The sequence below is a fragment of the Diabrotica virgifera genome, chromosome 2 (genome assembly GCF_917563875.1).
Source record: "Diabrotica virgifera virgifera chromosome 2, PGI_DIABVI_V3a".
NCBI lineage: Eukaryota > Metazoa > Arthropoda > Insecta > Coleoptera > Chrysomelidae > Diabrotica > Diabrotica virgifera.
This window is the reverse complement of record NC_065444.1, coordinates 260,573,475-260,594,127: the sequence shown is the minus strand read 5'-3', so window position 1 is coordinate 260,594,127 and position 20,653 is coordinate 260,573,475. Positions and strand designations below refer to the sequence as shown.

The 20,653-nt window shown below is 32.0% G+C and overlaps 1 protein-coding gene across 1 annotated transcript; it reads right to left on the bottom strand.

The window, feature by feature from the left end:
* Positions 1-822: 822 nt before the first annotated feature.
* On the bottom strand, positions 823-20,515 carry LOC126880586 (39S ribosomal protein L4, mitochondrial). Its single transcript, XM_050644544.1, has 3 exons — positions 20,070-20,515; positions 9,724-9,991; positions 823-1,095 (listed from the first exon to the last, which is right to left on the bottom strand). The coding sequence occupies exons 1-3, from the start codon at positions 20,419-20,421 to the stop codon at positions 876-878; spliced, it is 840 nt and encodes a 279-aa protein (XP_050500501.1). The 5' UTR covers positions 20,422-20,515; the 3' UTR covers positions 823-875.
* Positions 20,516-20,653: the final 138 nt, after the last annotated feature.

Genomic DNA, 20,653 nt, shown 5'->3' with positions numbered 1-20,653 from the left:
AATTATCATTATGAAGCTCGTACTCTATACGAAACTCGCCGCATACGGCTAGTTTCGTAACCCTCATATTCACTTCATAATGACCATCATTAAATGCTCGTTGTATAATATACTATTAAGGATTTGGTAATACAGTGATTCTTAAATCAATGCTGTCGTTATGGTATAAAATGCAAATTTCATGGTTTTTTCAAAATGTTACACCTGGAACCTTAGGGCACTGTAACCGCTGTACAGTGGAACCTCGATAAGTCGAATTAATCGGGACCGCGGCCGATCCGGGTTAGCCGGAAAATATGGTAAAAATTGATAAAATACAGTATACCTATGTACTTTTTAACAATAATAGTCTATACCGTGATGTTGGAAGAATTTTTAAAAACACAGGAAGAAGAAAATTAAAGAAAAGTCGAACTTGACTCAAATTAATTATTTTAATTAATTAATTTACTCAATTTATTAATTTATTAATTATATTTAATTATTTTAGTCAAATGAATTATTTTCATAATTTTCCACTGGTAGATATTCTATTACTTTCTGGTAGATATTCAGAACCGGAGCCATAATAATCTGACCACGAATAATTTTCGAACACAGAGGATATTGCAAAACAAGAAAATGATAATTTAAACTGATAAAACAATAGATTTCTGTTAAAAACAAGTTTTTTACAGAATGTCTCTTGGAACCCTATGGTTCTCACCGCTGGATTTCGCAATTTCAACATTTTCAATTAGAAGACAAAGACCTGGGTAAAAAAGAAAAGTTTATAAAGGAAATTAAGGGTAAATTTTTATTATTAATTAAAATATTAATAAAAACAGTTATAATTTTTATTTATGCTATAATCTTAAAAAAGCAATAAACAACTTTTACTTTTGATCCAATTTATATTTCGACATTACTGCTCGAGTATCATTTTTGTGTAAATGTTCCAAAAGTTTGTTTTCTATGTGATCTACAGCAGCCCTTGTTAAAACTAAGGTATCGTGTTTCATCATGGAGTAAACATTTAGACCATACGAAGGCATCAGATTAAAATGTTTCACTTCATCAGTTGCTACTGTGATATTCCTAGACATAACATCTTCCCTATAAAAATAATACAAGATAAATAATATAATTTTGAATATTAGGCACATATCTACTGTTTCTCTATGACCACTTTCCATGGTAGGTAAAGTATGTTCGCTCAACTGAGACGCATTTTGACAGATTCAGAGTCAGTGGCGGATCCAGGGGAGGGCGATCGGCCCCCCTCTCAAACCAAGTTATATATTAAGATTATAAAAACATTAATTTATTCAATGATTTTTCATAGAAATTTAGTCAATCGGCCCCCCTCTTGACGATGCTGGATCTTGCTGGATCCGCCACTGTTCAGAGTAGAAAACATACAACACAAAAATTCTTATTCCTACTATTAACAGCTCAAATAAACTTACTCTTTCATTAAGAAAAGAAGAATTAGTGGAAATAGTGGGAGTGTAGCTATACTTTACAATTTTGTGTAATTTATTTCCTCAAAATATTTTTATTTTGTACAATAAATAATTTTCTCATTTGTTATGAATAATTATTGATTGGCATAAGATTGATGTTTGTTTACTCTTAATATTAGCTATGAGTATGTAGCTATGTTGTTCTGAAGCTATTTTCTTGTGGCATTCTTACAATTTTACTATTTAGAATGGGAAATAAGCCATATTATTTAAAAGCTTATTTCCCATTCTAAATAGTTAAAATATGTAGCTATGTATGTATTAGCTATTAATATTAGCTATGAGTATAAAAAAACACGATAATTATTTCTCGGAAACCGCTAGAACGATTTTTATAGATTTTGGTGGATAAAGGTCTTCTAATGCGGACGATTATATAGTGGTAATTACATTGTTTAAAATCTTCCGTTTTTCTGGAAAAATGAACTTTCCAATTTCAAATGGAACACCCAGTATATTTTTTTGCGTTTTAAAGTCCTTAAGAAATACTGATTATTTTTCATGTACCCATAAGCCATAATTTCGGAGTTATTGCTACATTTATTAAAAACATTAATCCAGATAAAATGTACATTGATCCCTTTGGTTAAAAGAATTTGTTTAATATGTTTAATTCTATAAATGTATGGGCAGTCTCGGATGTTTAGGGGTCCATATTTACCAATAGATTTCAATACTGCTAAGGAGTCAGACCAGACAAAATTATAATATGGGCGAAATCAAATTCAGCTACATATAGTAAGTAAGTAAGTAAGGTATGCTTTATTGTCAAAAAATTTTAACAATTTGTGGACAAAGCTTATACAAAATAAAAAATACAATAAAAAACAAAAAATAGTAAAAAACTACAAACAAAACAAAAACAGAAACAGACACCAAGTAAATGGCGTGAGTTATACTACTTAATATAATTTTACAGTTATTAAGTACACATTAAAAAATTAAAAATTTTGCAAACAATATGTATACAACGTCAGAGCAAAAAGAAGGCAAACGAGGAAAGGGGAAAGGGAAAGTAAATCAAAAGTTCTATGCCGCTGCAAATATGTACACAAGTACTCGAAAGTAATAATCCTACAAGTCAATTTGCTGAATTCAAATCGTTTATAAAAAAGTCATTCACTGTATAAAAAGCTTTCTCCAGCAAATAAGCTTTCAAGGCCTTGCGAAAAGCGGGAAATGCTGCAATAGATTTGATGTTAGATGGCAGGTGATTGTACATTTTTCTCGAATTGTATAGTATAGAGCACTTAACCAGCTCAGACCGTGGGGTTGGCAGATAAAGATTATGATCCACGTTTCTAAGGGGATAGTTATGAGTGGGTCTCTCTGGACCTTCTGATGCATGTTTGCGGATTAAACAAACGGATTCAAAAACAAACAAAGAAGGAAGAGTTAATATCTTAAATTTTTTAAAGAATTCTTGGCAATGATCTCTGCTATTGAGTCTCAGGGAGTAACGAAGAGCTCTCTTTTGTAGTTTAAAAATACGCTCAAATTGAGTCGCACAACACGTACCCCAGAATGGAAGCGCGTACCGAAGATGAGACTCAAAAAGGGCATAATAAACGGTCCTAGATGTTGACAAATTCATTTCCGTAGCAACTGATCTTAGCGCAAAACAAGCAGAACTTAATTTTTTGTGTAAGGCATCAATGTGCAAGTTCCATTTTAGAGACTTATCCACAATAAGCCCTAAGAACTTCACCGATTCAACTACCTCTAGACTGTTGTTATTAAGTACTAATGGTTGCATCATACTGTTGTAAGGTAGGACTTTGGTTTTAGAAACGTTAAATAACAGGAGATTCGAATCGCACCACGATTTAATGGTGACTAGGTCTGTAGCTATGGTATTGCGAAGATCCATAATATCCGTGTTACTCCAAGTAATACTAGTATCATCTGCAAAGAGACATATTTTACCTTTAATGTTCAGACTAGAGATGTCATTTATGTATATCAGAAACAATATAGGGCCTAGAACTGAACCCTGAGGTACCCCACATTCTAATGGCATGCAAGAAGACGTCTTCGTGTCAACCCTTACAAACTGACTTCTTTTATTAAGATATGATTTAAGCCATTTAAGAGCATTTCCCCTAAATCCATAGTGCTGTAATTTGTCAGTCAAGATGTTATGGTTTACACAATCGAATGCTTTAAAGAAATCACAGAAAATTGTTGCTGTAGAGTGATGGTTGTTTAGACTGGAGTAAACATGATCGAAAAGGAAGAACATAGCATCATTCGTGCATTTGTCACTCAGGAATCCAAATTGATGTGGAGTAAGCAATTTGTATTTCAATAGAAAAGATAAGATTCTTTTTTTTACCAGACTTTCAATTATCTTCGACAACGTGGGCAGGAGTGCAATAGGGCGATAATTCGAAGCAAGATCTTTATCGCCTCCTTTATGTATAGGAATAATTATCGCTGTCTTAAGGCAGCTTGGAAAAACTCCAGTTTCGAATGACCTGTTTATTAAGGTAGTAAGATGGTTTAAAGTGCAATCAGGTAGAGCAGAAAACATTTTAAGAGTGAGGCCATCAGTCCCAGATGACGATTTATTTTTAATGGCATTTATTGTAGAGCGTAGTTCACCTAATACTATGGGTGTAAAAAAGAAACTATTTACATTCCTATGAGAAAGATATGAAATCGGATCCTGAGAAGGAGGTATAGTATTTGTTAAATTTTTTGCCACATTTACAAAGTAATTGTTCAGGGTCTCAGTAGAAGTCGGGATTATGGTGGGAGAAGAAGTCTTATCTCTCAGTTCATTTACGATAGACCACGTTTCCTTAGCAACATTACCTGATTTAGCCAGCCTCGCATTGTAATAAATTTCCTTGGCGGCTTTTATGGCTTTATGGTAAATTTTCTTGTAAAGCCTAACGTAATCATGGAAGGATATGTTGTCCGAAAATTTTTTTAGGTACGATAATGAGCGCATGTTCTTTGCAGATATACGTAGACCTCTAGTTGACCAGGGTTTACGATGTTTAGTTTTGATGGGTCTAAGAGGAAAGGATTCGTATGCCAGACCAGACAATAACTTTATGAATCTAGAAAACTCGATGTCGACATCAACAGAGCGGAAGTCCCAGTCAGTTGTTTGACATAGGTGTTTAAATGTTAGAAAATTTTGTTCTCCAAAGACACGGAACAATTTTCGTTGCGTGTTTTCACTATTATTTTTTGATTTTAACCAAAATGTAGTCAATACTGCTTCATGATCAGAGAAACCTGAGTTGAAAACAGTACAGTCAGTAGAATTTGGAGCTAAAGACGATACGACATAGTCAATGATACTAGAGCTAGTTTTAGTTATTCTGGTTGGAGAATTTACATGCATACCTATACCAAAGGAATCAAAGATAGAATGAAGAGATTCTTGAGCAGCACACACACTGGAGTAGTCAATATTTAGATCGCCACATAGAATTAATTTACTTTTTGAAGGAATAGATTCTAGCAAGCTAAGTAGTTGTTGTAAGAAAATCTGCACATCCGCATCGGGAGTTCTATAAATACAAATAATATAGAGGTCAGAAGATTTCTGATAAATTATGGAGAATTCAAAAACTTTTTCAATTAATAAATTATCAAATTTGGTCACTGCTGAAAAGTCATTTTGTGTAGACATAATCAAAGTACCCCCATGAGATAATCTACTCCTGTTAAATCTGGATATAATAGTGTAATTTTTAATAAACACAGGTTCATCAACATTTAACCAATGTTCAGTTATGGCAACAATCTCAGGAAAATTTAGCTCTTCTAGTAATAGAAGTAATTCATCAGTTTTGTGTCTTAAGGACTGAATGTTAATAAGAAATAAACTTAGCTTGCTATCGTCCAAATTGTCAGAAGGCGCTTGATCTTCTGTACGCGTCAATTTATTTAAAAAAAATTTTTTTGCTAGATGGGGAATTACTTGAAAAATATTTATTCTGACATTCCCTAATTTTCTGGAGTCGGAGGCGTGTCTCAGTGGAAAAGAAGGTTCCAAAAGCCGAAAGATCTTCTTCAACTTCAGCAGTACTAATACCATAAGCCTCATGGAATCTATATAGTAAAGCTTCATATATTGCATATATTGCAATAGACTTCGAAGTCTCCGGTTTCAGTTTGAATTTCTTTTCTATATGTCCCCATGGTATAAAAAAGTCGGTTTCTCGATTTTTTCGGCAAGGGTAGACATTATACGTTCTTTGGATCATTGGGAGCAAAAAAGGTCTGTTGTAATTTTTCTCTAAAGTTAACCGTTTCCGAGTTAAATTATTTTAATTAATTAGAGATTTCCGTTCTAAAGTAATAAACAATTAAAAATGAAAAAAAAAACGAAAAATGACGATTTTCTAGGTTTAAGAACACAAGTAAAAAATATATTTTTGAAACTGCGAAGTGCCTAAATTCAAGTTCAAAGCTTATTTTATCAGATACCGATAAGTAATTTGGGCTTATTTAATTTTAAAACACTGTTTTTTAGTTGTTAATGCAGCGATCGTCCGTCATCTCATATGCGCTTCGTTAACAATTAAAAATAATGTTTTAGAATAAAACGTGCCAAGAATTCTTATAGGGAGCTGATAGTAGAAGGTTTGAGCTTGAATCTAGGTACTTCGTAATTTCAAAAAAATATTTTTTTACTTGTGTTTTTGAACCTTGAAAATCGTCATTTTTCGATTTTTTTCAGTTTATAACTCGGAAACGAGTAACTTTAGAGCAAAATTACAAAAGACCTTTTTTGTTTACAATGATCTAAAGAACCTAAAATAATATCTATCCGGGCAAAAAAAATGATTTTTTAAATTTATTTAAATTTTTTTTTAATAAATGTAGCAATAACTAGTGATGAGCGAGACTGGTCTTGGTCTTGCAGCAAGACCAAGACCAAGACCAATACCAAGCTTGCAAGAACAAGACCAAACCTTGCAAGACCACGCAAGACCAAGACCAACCTGCAAGACTCTTGCACTTTTTTTGAGAAAAATTGGTTTTTATTATTTAACTTTATTTTTTTAGTTCAATAATATATACTGACATTGTAAGAAACCTTAAACAATATCGAATTTTTAAAATACATAATATTTTGGTTATATTTTTAAGTCGTTTTGATTAAGTCAAACGGTTTGCATTTTATCAACCTTCAAAGTGTCCAGAAGGCAAGTTTTCAAACGGCGACAGTTCAAGGACAATTGAAATTACTTGTAAGACAAAAAAATGTAATTATAGATAGGGTAATCAATTTAAAAAACAAGAATGTGTGTGTACTTTGTACGCACGTAAGAAGTTATACTTCTACTACATATTATGTGATTTTTAAGACTATACCAAAAATTTAAAAAAATAAAAGAATAAAACGCACACAAACACATTGAAAAATGCCACAAAGAAAAAATGATTTCTGGACGATAATAATTGTTGGCAAAAATTTTAAATACGCATTTGCTGAAAAAAAAATTATATAACAAATATACTTACAATCATAATATGCATAAAAAAATAAAACTTGCATCGGGAATTGAACCCTTGAATTTCGTGCCGCTTTGACTCGTAATCGAAGCGTATACTCACTCGTCCAATCGCACATTATTTATCATGTGGAAAAATACGGTAACTGAACGTTTTACTGTTTGACAATTGTTTTGAAAATTATGTAGTTTAAATTTTGTGGAAGAAAATATAAAAATATAACAAAACAGTAAGAAAACAATATATTAGATGAAGATTGGTAGAACTTTTGTTGGTAATCAAATTAAGTATGTAAATCAAAGCATTACATACCTACTAGATAAATAAATCTACGCCAAAAAATCATAATTTAAAAATAAAAATCGAACCTAATTTGGGATTTCTCTCTAAAATCCGCATTCTTGAGAAAATAAATGTATGTATTTCAACCTAATCCAAATGTATAATTACAATATGATTATAATAAAAACTAGGTACTTACCAAATTAGAATGAGTTTTCCTTGTCCAAAATAGTCCAAAAGTCCAAAAATATAGGTATATGAAAACTATTTAAAAAGGCAGTATAACTATTAACTAACTTTTGTTTGTTGTTTCTTTTCACACAAATTTTAAAACGCAACAACCATAAATAATCTAACTACAGCTGTGCCACAGCCACCATATTGAATAATTTTTGACATGTCATTTGAACATCCAATCAGAACAAAGTTATAATGCGCATGCGCCCGGTCGCTAGGTTTTCCCATATAAAAATTTACCCTCTATCGCCGGTAAAGAAGTATAACTTCAAAAATGCAGTTAAAAACGGCTTTTATGTACCAGTATTTTTCGCTTTTTTGTCTAATAAAAATACTGACACTTATTTCAATTCTTTTCGCATAATCGAGGAAAAATGTAGGTCGTTAAATTTAAAATGAATACAAAAAATATCATAATAGATTTTGAAAAGGGATTCACAATGCTGTGAAAGCATTGTGGGCTGAATAAAAAATAACTGGTTGTCGATTGTAATGTGTCAAGCTTAGTATCGCAAAATCCAAAGCTTAGGTTCAGTTTCTGAATATAATGACAAAAATTCCGATACTGGGAAATTTTTAAAATTATTTTTTGGATTAATTTTTTACAATCAACGAAAGTTGGAAGTTGAATTATTTGTGAAAATCCCGGATGACAAACGTGTAAAGAATTTTACTGATTTCATAGTTGAAAACTATTTGGAAGAATCTAGGTTTTCCCCAGAAAGGGCCAGTAGTACAAATGCCGCACTTGAAATGCATGCGCATCATTTCAGTGTGTTTTAAATTCTAGTTCTTACTACCCACATCCGAATATTTTCAACTTTTTAAATGTCATAATGGGTATTCAATCCAAAAATATGTGAAAATAAAAAGTGCGAATAACTCGTGTTACGAGAGCAATGTAGTTTAAATAAAATTAAAGAACTGCAAGATAACAAATTACAGAATTAAGCGTTTATAACTCCCCATTAGGTTTAGTTATTATGTTATAGTATTAGGTCTATAAATAGGTATGGTAAATATGTACGTATTTACTAAAAAGTATGTTTTAGTTAGTTTATAAAAAAAGTTAATTATATTAAATAATAATGATTAAATAGAGTAAAAAATATTTGATTTTTGTGTTCTCTTAAAAAAATTTAATTTATGTTCTTAAATTTGACCCTCGTAGGATAAATACTACAGTGTTCGAGTGAAAGGAGCAGATCATTATCTGTTAACAACTATAAACCGTTTATCCCTTTTCGTAAAATCCGTGAATTGAAGGTCCCCGACCATTTGTGGCACCTTTAAGCTCTTTTTCTTTAACATTTTATTAAAATACAGGGGCAATAAACAATAATCCAGACTCAATACGTGGTCTGAAAGCAGGCGGCAGGTATCGACAGCATGCAAAACACAACGTGACACAACCGAAGGCCGGCAATTGCAACAAGGGTTGTAAATGCAGGTTTTTCCTACTGATAAACATTACCATTATAAAAATATACTCTAATCTCTTTATTTAGAGAAATAATTAGGTAATTAAGTGAATGTATAATGTTAAAATTGGTATCCGTTTGAAACTACATTCTACATTCTGTTAAAATTTTAAAGCAAAAAATATAGTTTCATTCTTCACATCTTTATTTATTTCAATGTACATTTTATTCGAAATTGTTTGGTTCAAATTATTACTACCAAAAAAGCAAGACCAGCAAGACTCTTGCAGCAAGACCAAGAACAAGACCGGCTAGTGCAAGACCAAGACCAAGCTTGCAAGAACAAGACCAAGACCAAGACTAGGCTGGTCTCGGTCTTGTTCTTGTTTTGCTCATCACTAGCAATAACTCCGAAATTATGGCATTTAGGTGTAGGGAATATAACATGAAAAATGATCAGTATTTCTTAAGGACTTGAAAACTTAAAAAATACATGGCGCTCCATTTGAAACAAGAAAATTAATTAGATTTCCAGAAAACCGGAAGATTTGACAACAATGTAATTAACACTATAATATCGGCCGCTTTAGAAAACCCTTACTCACCAAAATCTATAAAAATCGTTCTAGCGGTTTCCGAGAAATTTCCGTGGTTCCATACTTTTTCGCTACCCTGTATAGTAATTTCCAGCCACGTATAGTCTGTCAAAATATAACTAACTTCGCAAAAAAATAATAGCTAAATACTAGATAGAGGTATCTGAGATTGGCGAATAACCATTAGATCATTTCACTTACACATCTACAAATAAAACAGAAGGACCCCAAAAGCGGCTTTTGACCAGCTCTTCTATATAACTTTGTTCGTCAGTTGGCAGATCTAGACTATCCACAACGTGCAAGTCATCTTGGGCAAATTTTACTGAAAGTGCGCTAGTCAAACCCAGCAAACGGGTGTAGAATGGAATCATGTAAAAATGAGGGGTTGGAGATTTTGGTCCATGAACAACTCCTCCACCTCTCCAAAGTGGACTTCTAATTGAACCATGTCGAGCACGTCCCAATCCTACACAAAATAAAAATAATTAGATCATCAACAATTTATAACATTATGGTTAGCCCTTTTTTATGTTTTATTTTTTATTTTATTTGCACTTGTCTTTCTTTATACAGTCTCAAATCAAATAAAGTTAGGCAATGAAATAACAAAAACAAACATAATAAAAGGCCTCAAACAGGGATGTAGTCTATCACCTACACTTTTTAACATATACATAGATCAGGCTATATTGGGACCGTGCAAGTTCGGTAAAGCGACCTCTATTTCTACGCTCTGTACTTTTATTCGCACTTTTAATTATATTGGCCAATTATATTAGTCCTGGTTGCTGGATAATTGTCAAGACCATAGTCCAAAAAAATAATAAGAAGAAAAAATAAGATGCAGGTTATGTTTAGCAAACGTAAACAATTGTATGTAGTAAATAAAATCAGTTATTAAAATGCAGTACTGCAAGCAAAATACAATTAATTAAATTTACCTTTATATAATAATTGCATATCATATCAATATTGTGGAGCAATATATAATTTTTCTGCTTCAATGACAGAAGGTATGAAATATACGTCAATTTGACAATTTCAATTGACAATATGAATTATTTAAGATAGTTGCAATATTTCTCCGCGACTCGCGCACGGTATTTTCTCGTTTCCCTTTCCAAGTACTTGCACACCGCGAAATTCTGGAACAGCGGGCAAACCAGTACAAGAGAATACTACTTTTCGCAGATGACCAAGTTATTTTTGCACAAGACAGGGAGGGTACAGAATATATCGTTACTTCAATACAAAAGAGCCACAACTCAAAATCACAGTTTTTACAGAGGAGCTACTCAAAGTTTTGACATTTATTTTTGGTTCATTTTTCTTTTATTTTTTATCATTTATATGCAAGTAATATATTGTTAGAAAGGTAAATTTAAACTGTATTTGATACATATTGTATTTAGATACAGCGTAAGTATTTTCCTGAAAGAGATATTAGCAGATATGACCCTTTTGTATAAAAAATATTTCTTATGCCATGATAGGAATTTGAAATAAACGGACACATACCAAAAAAACAAACATTTTAATCAATAGACCAGTAAGGATCTGTTTTTAGGTGGATGTGAGAGGTGGCATTCAGATTTTTGCGGATAAAGTTAGGTGATAACTTCGTTAATAATAATTGATTTATGCTCCTTCTCAAATATGCCCGGAACATTAATAAAAAAAAAATAAAATATTTAAAAATTTCAAAAAATTTCGTTTTTTTTTCTATTTCTTTTGCTTATAACTTTAAAACGATTCATTTTGGAACAAAGTCGTATAGGAATTAAACAAAGATAATTAAATTTTCTATCAGATGCGATTGGTTAAAAATGTCTTAATTTATCACCCTTGCTGCAAAATAGCAATAAATATAAAATAAGGGGGCAAAACAATCCTGTCCTTATTCAATGATTTTCCATCACTTAGGTTACACTTGGAACCTTCCGCTTAAAAAATTTTTGTAATGTGCTAAAACCGTACACCAAATTTCATTAAAATTGACTTACTAGATTTTGAATAATAATTTTGCAATCTAAACTTTTTTAAAAAATTAAAAATTTTTAAAATCTTGCACAACAAAAACTAGAACATACAAAGATTTGTCAATTTTTTTACATATAAAGAAGCACTCCACCTATCTAATGCACTTTACAGAATTGAAATCGGATTGTTTAAGCAGCCTCAGAAATGTTTTAAAGTTATAAACAATTTTTTGGCTTATAAAAAAATTAGTCCTGTGGCCAGGAGGGGTGCTACAGGCTCTTTTATTACCCGTGTTGAGCTGGCCCCCCCCACTTGCAAAAATTAAAAAACAAATAGCCCTGATTTATGAGCTATTTATGAGCTCTCATATTCCGCAAACTAAAAATTTTGAGCTCGTTCCACTGAGCAGGAATTTAATACCCTAGTGGGGGGGGGGGGCTGAGTCAGCCCCCCCCACTACTTAAAAATAGAAATATTGAATCGGTTTTTGCGGCAGAATTACGAGCTATTTATGAGCTCTTGAAATTATATAGTTTCGATTTTTGAGCTCATCCCCTTCACCCCCAAACAACCCTTTAATTGATTTAACTTAAGAGAAAGATGCTGAGAAAACTTAAAATATATCGTATTGCGGATATAATTCATATAGCTTATATACTCTAAGAATAAACTATTAAATCAAGAGCATTTCGATTATTGAGCTACAACCCCTTCGCCAGAAAACCACCCTATCTTCCCGGCTTAAGAGAAAGTTGTATTTAAAATGCGTTAAACTAATTATTTGGCGACTACATATCATTTAATAATTTATAAGCTTCCAAATTATAGTATTTTTACTACAAAAACGTTATTACGTAGGTCAAAATTTTTGACGTAAGAGAACTGTCAAAACATTAGAATGTGACTTTCATTATTGTCATGTTTATTATAAACATGGCAATAATGAAAAGTCACATTCTAATGTTTTGACAGTTCTCTTACGTCAAAAATTTTGACCTACGTAATAACGTTTTTGTAGTAAAAATACTATACGCGCATTTAGATCAGTAAATTGCAATTTATTTTGTATAGTGCAGTCACTGAAGGTAAAAATCAACGATTACCTTCAATTTCGGTGAACCTTCATCGATTTTCACGAAAATTGGTCAGTGGTTAGAGGATACGTCAAGAAACAAAGGTGACATGGTACCACCTTGCGCCTTTACCCTGAGGGTGGATACCGCCCCTTCTCGGGGGTGAAAATTATTTTATAAAAAATAAATGCACAAATCAATAAAAGAACAAATTAAAAGCAAAATTTATTATATAAAGTTAATAAAATAAGTCAATACTTTTTAAGTTATTAAAGATCAAAGATTTTAATTATTTGTGAAAAAAATGCATGTTTTGAAAAGGTTTTTTGTAAATCACTGAAAAATTTTAAGTTTTTACAAAAAAGTTAATAGTAGTTTAATTCGTATAGCTTATATTCTAAGAATAAACTCTTAAATCACGCGTCTTTCGATTATAGAGCTACAACCCCTTCGCAAGAAAACGACCCCATATTCCCGGCTTAAGAGAGAGTTGTTCTTAAAATAATTTAAATTAATTATTTGGCGACTACATATCGTTTAATAATTTATGAGCTTGCAAAATATACGCATCTCAATTATTGAATTGCCATTTTCTTTCTATAGTGCAGTCACTGAAGGTAAAAATCAACTAGTACCTTCGATTTCGGTAAATCTCCATTCATTTTCACGAAAATTGGTGAGCGGATTTTGATACTATCAACTTTTTCTGCATCTTATTTTTCATAGGTATTTCTAAGTACTTTGACAAGTATTTAGTACCTAAGTGTTATAAAATGCATCTCTTTCCCGTTATTTAAGCTTGAACCCTTAGATTTTAACAGTCGCGGAAAAAAATATACTTTAATTACCAATAACTTACTTTAAATTAACATTAAAGGGTTTTTCAAGTAAGCAATTTATTATATTTTTTATTAGCTTCAATTTTAGTGATGAAAACTTTTTTGTAAAAACTTACAGTTTTTGAGTCATTTATGAAAAATCGCTCTAAAGCATGCATTTTCTTTCCAAAAATTAAAATATTTGATCTTTAATAACTCAAAAAGTATTGATTTATTTTAATCACATTATATAACAAATTTTGCTTACAATTTGTCCCTCTCTCGATTTGTGGGGTTATTTTTAATAAAGTAATTTTCACTCCCGAGAAGGGGTGACATATACCCCAGGCTAAAACCCCAAGTTGTTATTGCCAATTCGTGAAAATAAATGGAGATTTACCGAAATCGAAGGTACTAGTTGATTTTTACCTTCAGTGACTGCACTATAGAAAGAAAATGGCAATTCAATAATTGAGATGCGTATATTTTGCAAGCTCATAAATTATTAAACGATATGTAGTCGCCAAATAATTAATTTAAATTATTTTAAGAACAACTTTCTCTTAAGCCGGGAATATGGGGTCGTTTTCTTGCGAAGGGGTTGTAGCTCTATAATCGAAAGATGCGTGATTTAAGAGTTTATTCTTAGAATATAAGCTATACGAATTAAACTACTATTAACTTTTTTGTAAAAACTTAAAGTTTTTCAGTGATTTACAAAAAACCTTTTCAAAACATGCATTTTTTTCACAAATAATTAAAATCTTTGATCTTTAATAACTTAAAAAGTATTGACTTATTTTATTAACTTTATATAATAAATTTTGCTTTTAATTTGTTCTTTTATTGATTTGTGCATTTATTTTTTATAAAATAATTTTCACCCCCGAGAAGGGGCGGTATCCACCCTCAGGGTAAAGGCGCAAGGTGGTACCATGTCACCTTTGTTTCTTGACGTATCCTCTAACTACTGACCAATTTTCGTGAAAATCGATGAAGGTTCACCGAAATTGAAGGTAATCGTTGATTTTTACCTTCAGTGACTGCACTATACAAAATAAATTGCAATTTACTGATCTAAATGCGCGTAATTTGGAAGCTTATAAATTATTAAATGATATGTAGTCGCCAAATAATTAGTTTAACGCATTTTAAATACAACTTTCTCTTAAGCCGAGAAGATAGGGTGGTTTTCTGGCGAAGGGGTTGTAGCTCAATAATCGAAATGCTCTTGATTTAATAGTTTATTCTTAGAGTATATAAGCTATAGGAATTATATTCGCAATACGATATATTTTAAGTTTTCTCAGCATCTTTCTCTTAAGTTAAATCAATTAAAGGGTTGTTTGGGGTGAAGGGGATGAGCTCAAAAATCGAAACTATATAATTTCAAGAGCTCATAAATAGCTCGTAATTCTGCCGCAAAAACCGATTCAATATTCCTATTTTTAAGTAGTGGGGGGGGCTGACTCAGCCCCCCCCCCACTACATTTAGGGTACACTACATTTTGCCCCCCCCCACACTAGGGTATTAAATTCCTGCTCAGTGGAACGAGCTCAAAATTTTTAGTTTGCGGAATATGAGAGCTCATAAATAGCTCATAAATCAGGGCTATTTGTTTTTTAATTTTTGCAAGTGGGGGGGGGCCAGCTCAACACGGGTTCTTTTATTTAGATGGACTTACCCAAGATTTTTATGTATTTTTTGACCCGAAGAACACGATTTTTTTGGGTAACAGTTGAACCGGATGTCGATAAGATTGTTATAAACAAAGAACTTGAGGAATTACATAACATCGATTTTTCGCAAAATAAAATATTTTTTTGTATTTCTTGGGTAATTCTAAGCAAAAAATGTTTTTACAAGTTTTTTCGTAGCATGCATAGTTTTCGAGATAAACGCGGTGGAACTTTCAAAAATTCGAAAAATTGCAATTTTTGAACGCGAATTATTTTGATTAAAAAATAAAATAGCAATTCTGCTGACAGCATTTGAAAGTTTAAGTCAAATTATACCGGTTTTAATTATTTGCATTGCTAAAAATTAATTTTTTTATTATTAAACAAAGCTATTTGTTTATAAGCCAAAAAATCTTTTATAAGTTTAAAACATTGCTGAGGCCCCTTAAATATTCCGATTTTAATTCTGTAAAGTGTATTAGATAGGTAGAGCACCTCTTTATATGTAAAAAAATTAGACAACTTCTAAATGGTCTACTTTTTGTTCAGAAAAATTTTAAAAAATTTGAACTTTTTTAAAAACATTTAGATTGCAAATTTACATATTATGCAAAATCTATTATGTCGATTTTAATGAAATTTGGTACACGGTTTAAGTATGTTACAAAGAATTTCCTAAGCGAATTATTAAGGTTCTAAGTGCCACCAAAGTGGTTAAAAACATTGAATAACAACAGGCGTATTTTGCCCCCTTATTTTGTATTTATTGCTATATTGCAGAAAAGGTAATACGTTAAGACATTTTTGACCAGTCGTATATCATACAAAATTCAATTATCTTTATTTTATTTCTCTACGACTTTATTCCACAACGAATCGTTTTAAAGTTATAAGCAAAGAAGGCAGAAAAAAATCGACGTTTTTCGAAATTTTTAAATAATTTAATTTTTTTATTAATGTTCCGGGCATATTTGAGAAGGAGCATAAGTAATTATTATTACTGAAGGTGTCACCTAACTTTATCTGCAAAAATCCGAATGCCACCTCTCACATCCAAAAATAGACGTTTTTTCACAGATCCTTACTGGTCTACAATGTTTTTGTCACTAATTAATGTAGATTTTGAGTAAAATTATTACAAAAAAGCCTTCAGACTGCTTCAAATGCACTAATGCTGTAGGTATAATAACAAAATACTGAAAATTCTACACAATTCAATTCGTATTGTCAATGGTTCGGACTGCAAGTTATTAGAAAATAAATCTCATTTTACAATGTCTTAACACTGGCTGGGTAAAAAAAAAGGTATCAATGTTTTACAGCTGTTCAGTGTCTCCAATAAAAACAGATTTTTAACAATTCAACAAAATTCAATGTATCATTTGTGAATGGTTCCTACTGCAAGTTATTAGATATAATAAATAAATCTGGACCTCAGAGGTAAACTTCCTAGTTACTGTTCAGCAATGTATTTTTACGAGATTTATTTATGACTATCGGATCTAATAAACCTTACTCAACAATAATAACCCATTGAGAGACAAAAAAATGCTAAAATGAATTTTATTATTAAATGTGTAAATCTAGACAAGGTCAAAAAATTTGACCAATGTTATTTTTTTACTGAATGGGTGTTTGTAATATAATCAAACAAAATGTATTAATCAGTTTACTACATTATAAAATATACAGGGTAAATTTTCTTACAATTTAAACGAAAATGTTAATGGTTGAAGAAAATTAAACTTTTAGTATCCTATAAAAAGGTATAATGCGTTAATAATGGTCGCTTGTGTCAGAGTCGAGCGTGTACAAAATTGACAATAATGCACGTTCTCGTGTCAGAGCATGTACATTAAGGGGTTAATAAACCACATAAGAGGCATCAAAACATTTCAATATTATTGTTGTCTGATATAACGAGATCCGCTTATAACGAGTGTCTTGGTCCGCTATTTCAGTTCTTGTTATAGAGAGTCTACTGTACAAGTAAAGGAAAACAACGGCATTTTACTTTATAATAATAACATTTTACTGTCATAAAAAATGCAAAACAGTTGTGTCCCAATATATGGCCCTTTTTATTTTAAATGATATACTATCTACGGAAATATCATAAGCATATTTTGTATAATATGGCCGTATTTCGTTACATATCTCTTCTGTTTAAGAAATAATAATGTACTTACGTGAATTTTCTGTGCAAAACGGACATATTTTGGAATGTGGCACTTTCGTTTATAAAAACGGTAACAATGACTAGGGTTTTTGAAATGTGGCTGTTTAGCACAAAGGAAACGTGCATTCATTTTGACTGCCAGGACACAACTAACAAAGTGGCGGATTTTTCCATATTTGTTCTATCAAACACAAAAATGCAAAAAGGGCGCAAGTGTCATTTCGATATTAAAAAACGTAAAATACATGGGGGTTTCAGTGGTATATAAAAATATGACTGCTTAAGGTTAAATTTTTTGAATAAACGCGATTTTCGTATTTTTTGATTTGTGGCCCTTTTGTATTGAAGTAGCGATATGATAAGAAAATTAAAGGAAGAGTATGAGCTCAAGATAAATATGTGTAAGACCGAATACTTGCTGTAGGTCGAAGTGCCAAAGATGTATTGGATCTGAGGTTTTCACATTTGAACTTAAGTGTAGAAATGACTATTAAGAGTTGTTAGACTTTAAATCGGTTTTTTAAAGGGCGTCATTACATTTTTCTTCATTTCTATTTTAATGAAGTTTTTGGTTCATTGTTATTGGAGCTATCAGTTTGTTTTAAAAGAGCAGCTGTTCAACGCTACTTTCTATGCCAAAACTTTGTTTGAAATATTTGATTTGTTTTAAAAGGGCACATGTGCTGCAATCACACGCGCCCTTTAAATGAAGCTGATGAAAAGTTTTTTCAATTTCCCGAAAGTTTAGTTTTGGTCACTTAGGCCCTTTCAAAAATACTGATTCATTTAGGGTCAATGATAAGCTAAGATGGTACTTGTATGAGTATGAAAGATATACAAATGAAAATAGCATGGGGAAAACAAACCAAGAAAACACTCTATGTAGTGATATGGAACAACACCTACCAAAGAAAACAAAAAAAGGATCTTTCAGAGCATAGTGCTGAATCTATATAGAGTGGAAGTATGGCCAATGTCAATAACAATACGAAATAAAATATGAACAGTTGAATTGGAGTTTATGAGGTGTCTACAAATCACCAGGTAGGATAGAATAAGAACAGAGGAAATATGGAACAGAATGGAAGTAGAATGCTCAATTACAAAAAAGTTGACAAACAACCTATCCTGGTAGGATCTCCAATAAATAATTATTGTTGTTGTGGTATTTACCCTCAGTAGGCGGTTGGTCGGCAAAGATACACTTGTTCATCCATCAATACTTTATTGGTAGTTAAAGCAATGAATAGTACCCAGCTGATGACACCGATGATTACATTTTACTCTAAACAGCAAATAATCCCAAACTTACGAGAGAGCTGAAACTCTCTCGTAATCTGACTAATTAATTCTCCCATTATAGTGAGTGCAACTATTTATTATACATGTGTGTTTATTTACAGTTTCACTTTCCACTTTCGATTCAATGTCAACCTTGTGAGTATATCATAATATGTTTATGCTTGTTCAGCAGGATTCTCTGAGTCATCAGAATGAATGTGTGTGCAAGGATGGATTCAAAGACGGGGCCATGGCCCTGAGAGTTTAAAAAATTTGCTGATTCTTGGTTGCTACACAAATAAAAATACTTTAATAACAATAAGTTTTGAATGTCTTTATAGCATTCAAAAGTGTGTGAAAAGTGCCTTAAAACCACACTATTTTTTAACCCTAATTTTTAAAAAATTTCCAACAGACCCCCCGGTATCTCCCCCCCTGTCAAAAAGTCCATCCCCCCTCGAAAATCCGAAAATCAGTCCTGGGTCCTGGATACCCCTTCTGTGTGTTACATTTGAAAACATTGACAGTATTGTTTATTACCTATTTAACATAAACCATATCATAATTAAGTATCTAATCTTTTTTTAAGGTACATAGCCCTGCAATGGTATGGGCATGTATAAAGAATGCCAGAGCACAGGTGGTCAAAAAAACTGGACTGGGACCCGACAGAAAGAAGATGGAGAAGAAGATCTGCTATGAGATGGAAAACTTACGAAATGCTATGATAGATAGAGACCTCAGAGATGACGACAGGGAGAATAGGGGGTGTGGAGGATGAAAACAGGGAACTCACAATGGGAAAAAGCCGAAGAGGAAGGTTAGTCTTTTATAGTCTATTAAATCTTATTCTACTGGTGAAATAAATCAAAAATAATATACACAAGACAGATTTCCAAGGAACTGTCAATACTGATGTCCGGTCCCACCCAAACAGTGAAGCGATATTGTGGCCAACATACAAGAGAGAGGTCCTAGAGAGAGACAGCGAATGTCAGGGAAAATTTGCTACAACTACCACCAGAGTTGCCAGATGTGATTTTATAAATTCCCCACTTAGAAACTGAAATTTCCTCAAACCGAAGCTCGAATCCCCCAAATTTAAATTTGTGACGCATTTTAATAAGTTAGTAGTCAAATGTAGAGAACAGTAAACCAAAATTATACTACTTATCAACAGAAGGCCCTGGAAATAATTCATATGTCCTATCATCTTCGATAGTATAATATACAGCTCTATGTATATTCGCAAATTTCATTTACCATGACGTCTAAACTTTCATAATTCTCCCCCCCCCTAAATTCCCCAACCATTTCTACTTAGAAAAATTCCTCTAGACGCTTTCAAATTACTCCAAAATTGTGGGAATATACCCCAATCTAGCAACCCTGACTACCACTATCAATTGTTTTGTTTACGAAAGATGATTATTATCTTCCATCCTTCCCTGACTACGCTATCTCATCCTGGCCTCATTACATTCGCTTCATGCCCATTCCATCAGCATTGACAGTTCGTTGCAGATTTCTTACCCTTTTGCGGCCACGGTTTTCGACCTCCACCTCTCACTTCAAATCTTGACTTTGTATGAGCATAGCTTACATATCTATATAAACTTTGCCATCTAACATTTTGATGTATAATATCTATTCTTGGATTAGTAGCAAAAACATCAGGATGCAGCTCAAGAATACCCAATTTTTTGTCGTCTATCGTATCTAAACTCTCCAACCAAACTTGTCGAGGTTCTTGATATTTTGGAGGAAAGGCAAGTTCGCGAGGTTCTACATTTATTCTATTTTCGGTTGAAGATAGTGAAACTACAGAATATTTTCTAACTGAGCAAGTACAATTACGAAACTTGGATGTTATATTTGCTAACATTTCACTTCTATTGTTAATAAAACCTAGATAATTTATTCTTTAATAACTACACCTATCACCCAGCTTTAAAAACTTTAATTTTATGGTTATGATTTTTGATGTTTGGGATGAAATCTACTTCTTTTTTAAGCCATTTTAATCAAAGAAAAATAAATCCCAGCAGTTATGTTGAATAAATCGTAAAAAAACCGTTCTGAAAAGCAAATAAAGATAAACGTTCTGAAAAACAAAT

What these genes read in the sequence shown, in the direction of transcription:
- LOC126880586 (XM_050644544.1), bottom strand. Translation starts at nt 20,421, where the DNA reads ATGTTAGCAAATATAACATCCAAGTTTCGTAATTGTACTTGCTCAGTT. An exon ending in AAAACCGTGGCCGCAAAAGG is followed by an intron (nt 9,992 to 20,069) that starts GTAAGAAATCTG and finishes TATTTTGTGTAG; the next exon opens with GATTGGGACGTGCTCGACAT. An exon ending in TCTGTTTTATTTGTAGATGT is followed by an intron (nt 1,096 to 9,723) that starts GTAAGTGAAATG and finishes TTATTTTTATAG; the next exon opens with GGAAGATGTTATGTCTAGGA.